This window comes from Candoia aspera, chromosome 2 (genome assembly GCF_035149785.1).
Source record: "Candoia aspera isolate rCanAsp1 chromosome 2, rCanAsp1.hap2, whole genome shotgun sequence".
In the NCBI taxonomy this organism is placed as follows: Eukaryota; Metazoa; Chordata; class Lepidosauria; order Squamata; family Boidae; genus Candoia; species Candoia aspera.
The window spans coordinates 171,233,832-171,239,831 of NC_086154.1; the positions used below are offsets into that span (position 1 = coordinate 171,233,832).

General features: G+C 44.6%; 1 protein-coding gene across 2 annotated transcripts in view; it reads right to left on the reverse strand.

Annotated features, from left to right (window-relative positions):
* The window catches only part of DGKQ (diacylglycerol kinase theta), a 92,922-nt gene extending 87,639 nt beyond the window's left edge, over positions 1–5,283 (reverse strand). For both annotated transcript variants that reach the window (XM_063294853.1, XM_063294852.1), the window contains exon 1: positions 4,780–5,283. In XM_063294853.1, coding sequence (XP_063150923.1) covers positions 4,780–5,074 — 295 coding nt within the window. In that variant the 5' untranslated portion in view covers positions 5,075–5,283. The remainder of the gene's footprint in view (positions 1–4,779) is intronic.
* Positions 5,284–6,000: the final 717 nt, after the last annotated feature.

Here is a 6,000-nt window from a genome sequence, read left to right on the forward strand (position 1 = left end):
GTTAAAAAAAGCCTGACTCCTAGTAACCAGATGGTTACTACTCATGTAATTTCCTCTGGCAACAATACAGAAATGGCTTGCCATTGCATAATAGCAAAAAATGAGACAATGTTAAATGAGTATCAGAAAAGCTCTGCTTAATAGTAGATTCACCAGTAACTAAAATAAATCAGGCCTAACGTAACACAAATACTATGCAGGAGTTCAAGTCCTACAGAACAACATAGAGATATCCAAGTCATTAAGAACCAAAGTATGGCAGAAAAGGCCAGAGTGGTGCAAAGGGAAGAAAAGGAAAGAGCAAACAAAGATACAAAACTTTCCAAGAATGTAAATCTAATACTGATCAAGAAAGTGTCAGAAATTAAAACTATCCTCCAATTCCTCCTCCACCTGATACTCTACAGGTGTGCAGAAACTGTAACTCCTAGAATTCATAGCCAATATTGCCCAGGAAAGCTGCCCCAAACCACTGTATGGTGAATCAGAAACTGGCAGTAACACACTTTAGACTCGCACAGTCCACCTTTCATTGTATACAAGCACAAGAGTTCCTGGTGTAAATTAATGGCAGGTGAATTGTATTGCTGGGTCCCAATATGGCACATTATTTTTTCCCTGGATCTCAAATTACATTCAAAAAATCAAAGGTTCCTCTTTCTTAAATACAACTTTCTACTTTAATCATAGTTCTCTTTAATCAGAGTTCTGAAATGAGTACTGTATGTATATTCTAACTATGAGGGAACATAGTTACCGCCAACCCAAACAGTAATATTACATCCTAATTAAAGCAGACAATAAGGAGGGGGTGAATTTTGCACATAAAAAGGGAGAACATTTCATGTCATCATAAGACATGATGGTTAAGAGATGGAGAACATTAGAGGTCACATCTAATACAGATGACATTGACCTGGTAATGAGAAAGAAGGGTATCACCAAGAAGGCTGAATTACTGTCTCCCTATTTGTTTCAGAATATTCTATATTTAATCGTATTTTTAAAATGATAATGATAGTGATAACAATATTTTCTAACATAGGTTAGAAAGTTTTCAGAGAATTACTAATTATCAGAATTATGTAAACGTATAAACAGTTATCATGACTTAAATAGAACATCTCTAGTTGTGGGGAAATTGTTCAGAATATTTTATTAGAATATTCTGAAAGAAACAACATACTCCCCTTTCCTAATCTACTCCAAGTCAAAACAGTGCCAAGCTAAATAAAAGGAATTTAAAAATGCAGCCTAGATCCCTCAGTCATATAGCACCTATCACTACATTGCTATAGAGCATGTCAATACTGTTATTTCTTGGCTAATTCATGGCACAGCATTTCAGTAGTTACCACCTAAAGAACAGCGAATAAGAAAGCAAAGTACGAAATAAATTATTTTCATGATATAGATATTAGAGTCCCCTTGGGCTATTGCTTGCATTTAGCTGAACTTCCTTCTCTGCCATTAATACATTCCTCTCTTATTTATAAAAAGTATTTTATGCCATCTGCTGTTTCTTACATATTTAAATGAGTCCTTACTTCTTTCTTTTATACAACAAAAGGTAAAGAAACAGTGGTCACTTGGATGCTTGCTTCAAGCTTCTTCAGAAGCTGATGCAAGAGAATTACTCCTCCATTCATGCACACTCCATGTTATTGCTCAACTATATCCAGCAATACAGTAAATTACTCACATTCCCTACTTCCTTACCTGGCTTACACACCCTCCTGGGTTTTTACGCAACAAGGCTATGAGCAATGCTTAATCATGGTGCCTGGACTTCAAATACAGTGAATTGTCCTTCCTGATGTGACCTTCCTGTTCAAGTCCATCTTAAAATGTCTATGTAATAGCTAGTTACAACAGATCAATACAGTACATCAGTAAGGTTCAATCCTAACATACACGCATAAAGAACAAGCAGCTGCTTCCTTCAAGAGCCATAAAAATAGGGGAAGGAAGGAAGCAGCGCTGCAGACAAATACACAGCCTCAAACTTCAGATAGGCTCCATGTGCCAGTAAGATGACTTCCCTTCAGAATTACATGAGAGAGCACAAGAGAAGCAAAGCCAAGATCAACATGTTATCCCGTGGTATTCTCATGCTTCCCTTACTTTAGGGAGAATGCATCAAATGAATGAGGAGGATCCCTTCCACTAACATCAACTACCACAGTATCATCTGAGCAGACCCCAAGGGCGCACCAACCATCAGGTGAAACTCAAGCAGCGTAACCTGAAATAAGGACACCAAAGCTTTATTTCAGAGAGAATGCTTCAGAAAGGACTAAAAATATGCCTCTGTAAAAACCATCAGAATAAAAAAAAAAAATTAAATACATCTTCAGAATACATTTTTATAATTTGTCCCCAAATAAATATTGGTTTGTGGGAGAAGGCAAACAACTAGCACATTGCAACCAATGCAGTTCATTACTGTGACATGACAATGCACTCTGGTCAACAGCATTTCCCAAACCAGAGCACACATTCCCATACTGCATAGCCTACAATTCCTGGAATTTTTAGGCAGCCCCTGATTGGATACAGTTAGCATCTGGAAGGCACAGTGGCACAGTCTTACTCTAAATTTATTAACCCATTCACAGACACCACTCAACTGGTGGACTTCTCTCCTATCATTTGACTGAGCCTTCCAAGACTTTATGCATAAGAATTGTTCTTCAGCTCTGGCATTGGTTGAATTCCAAGTCAAAGTTGTAAAGGGATCTACTGGCCCAGAATCCCCACACACAAAGAGCAGCCCCATGAACATACATTAGATGGAACTGAAGGCCTCACTGCGCATGCACTGAAAGTTTATGTTGCCAGCATATAACCCAATGAAGCAGAGATATGGTTGGGCATGACATAAGGGGCTTTGACATGAACATTCTTCTTTCTCTTCTCCTTGAAAAAATCATCTTCTCTGAATTAATGACCTACCAGCCTCCAAGAATTAAAAGTACCAAACAGAGGAAGTATAAGTGCAACCCCAAGTAAAACTGGGGTTACTAGATGGGATTATGCAAGGATACCAGACATTTTCACTATAAAAGGCAACAACAACTAGAGGAACCAAGGATTAAGTTTTACTCTAACTACAGAGCTACTGAGCTATGTGCAAGTGACCAAGAACAAGACTGGCAACTGCTAGTCCCCAAACAGTATAAACATATATATGAGGTTTTGGTATGCATGTATGCACACACACAATCCCTATAAAGGTATACATTCACTTTAATTGCTTTCCAATTCCCAATTTTTTTTAAAAAGGAATGTCTTCATACTGTGCTTCCATTAATAACATTCCAGGAGAAGCTAAAAAGAGATTCATCCAGAGATTCACCATAAGAATTGCCCACTTACAGGCCTGATCATGTATATCTAACTATAGATGGCAGCAGATTTTAAGATATCACGTCTCGGTAAATAGCTGATACTTCCTCTGAAATGATGGATAAGGTACAAATCTGCCCTTCATTGGATATTTGGTTGATCCTCAACTAGACGGAAAAGAAAGGAGATAAACCTTCTTTCTACCTCAAGTTGGTAGTCTACAGTGGGCACAATATCCCCGTAGGCTCTTCAAATCCTGAGTCAAGTCCTCATGGTATAACCTTGCCTTTCTTTTTCAAGAAGTCTTTGGTGCTGGGCAATGGATAAAAATCAGCAGGCATTGTTTGTGCCTGCCCACAGAGAGGAAAGAAGAAGAAAAACTTCACCTCCTGTGTTTCTACATACATGCCAGTTCCTTGGAAGACAAATATTAGCAATATTATGAGAGAAAGTCCATTATATCTGTGATGCAAAGGGGGGCAGAGTATTTCCCCCAGGATAAAAATGAAGGGATAAGAAAAGCTTCAACTGATAAATTTCAGCCTTTCAAACAAGCCACTGTTAACACAGAGAAACTTTTAACAGGAGGAGAATATTGTCAGCGTTGCCCTGGCATCTGGATCAATTACAACTCATGAAGCGTTTCCTTTTCCTAAGAGAGGTGAAGTGTTGTTTTTTTAAATCTGCTAACAACCTGTCCATAACACAGAGCCATTTAAGAAAGGAAAATCCTATTTTGGCAGATAAACAAGAGGAAGTCATTTGCATTTGCAATGGGGAAAGCTTTTCTGTGCACAAAGATGAAGTGATAGAAAAAGTTTTCCCAATGAACGTCTGCCTGTGTGCCAGGCAACCATTAGCGCCAAAGGATACCCCTCCCAATAAACCCCAAACAAACAAAAATGGGCAAATTACAAAAAGAAACGCTTTGCACTCCTCAGACAGAAAGCTTCACTTGAGAGAACCTAGCATAAAGATTAAGAGAACCTCAAAAGATGGGGTGAGGAGGGAGGCGGGGAGAGATAACATCCAAAACTAGGCAACACCATTAGCAAGACAAACCAAAACCCCATAAAATAAACTGCTAGATTTTCAAGTCCTCCAGAACATTTCACCAGCGAGATGGCTTGCGTTCCCTGTTGCCCCACGAGGAGAAACGGGCCAATTTACATGGTCCTAAAGATATTGTCCAGCTAATGGGGACCTGCCTGAGGCAACTCTTAAGAGGCAGGCGGCTTGCCAAATAGGAGACGGTTTGGTGGCATCTCTACGGGGAGGGCAAGCTTCCACTCGCCCGAAGTCGGGGGGTTGGGGGGGGGGGAGAATGACACGCACTCTCCCCTTGGGCGCTCCCCCACCCCCGGGAGTCGCGAGATGAACCGTCCCCCCTTCACGCGCCCGCCAAAAACACTCTCTCCATCACAGCGTTACCTTCGCAGAGGTACCCCGCCAACCCCCAGATGAAGTCGGTGCAATAGTGGCAGAAGGTGGGCTTGGTGAGGGTGACCCTCCTGAAGCAGTGCCCGGGCGCGCTCCCTCGAGCCGGCGGCGGGGGCGGCTGCTTGGGAGAGGCGGGCGGCGTTTGGTGGTGCTGCTGCAGCAGCGGAGTCGAGGACGGCGGCGGCGTGGGCAGCGAGCGGCTCTTGCCGCCTCTGCCCATCTGCGGGCTGGAAGCGGGGCTAGAGCCGCGGCTGTCTCCCAGCAGGGAACGGGCTCCTTCTGCCATGCTGAGGCGGCGCGGCGACAGCTGCTGCCGGCGTTCCCGGGGCTCGGAAAGCGCCGTCTCCCGCTTTTGGAGAAGGCAGCTCTCCCTCTTCCCGAGTAGACGCGCGGCGCTCGCTCGCTCGCTCTTTCCTTTTCGCCTGCTCCAGGCCGCCTCCAGGGACGCGCCGTGAGCGGCGGCAGCGGCGGCAGCTCTTGCGAGACTTCCGTCGAGCTGCCAGGGAAGCCAGAGAGACGGCGGGCCCCGGGCTAGGAGAAGGAGGAGGAAACAGACGGAGGAGAGGGAGGGACGCAGAGGGCGGTGCTTGGCGGCGCGGACGGCCGCTGCCCTCCTTCGCCTCAAGGCCGCCTCCTGCCGGGCTCGCCGCGAGAGAGCCGGAGTCTGAAGGCGCAGGAGAGGCGAAGAGGACGTGGACGCCTTCCCAGCCTTGAATGGCAGCATGGCACAAGGTGCCAGCCTCTTGCGTGTCTAGGGGAAGTCAGTCCCCTAGGCTGGATGCCGCGCCGAGGCCTTAGGTTAATCAGTCGGAAGGACAATATGATGCAAGTGGAGGAACCCACCTGCTTCTCTTGCCCAGTTGGGCATATAGGAAAGGGGGCGAGGGTACCTGGGCTGAAAAAATCCACACGGAAGAGTCACAGATGCTGCCCTACAACTGTAGTCATCTGGATTTTTCCAGCCCTGGAATGATGGCCATAATAAAGGACAATTTAACTTATTTTCCTTTTTCTTTTGTGTGAGTGTTGACTCCTGGTGACTGCCTGGACAAGTCCCTGTAGTTTTCTTGGCAAGGTTTTTCAGAAGTGATTTGCCCTTGCCTGCTTCCCAGGGCTGAGGGAGAGTGACTGGCCCAAGGTCACCCAGCTGGCTTTGTGCCCAAGGCAGCATGAGAACTCACCCCTCCTTAACCACTACAGCAACCTGGCTCT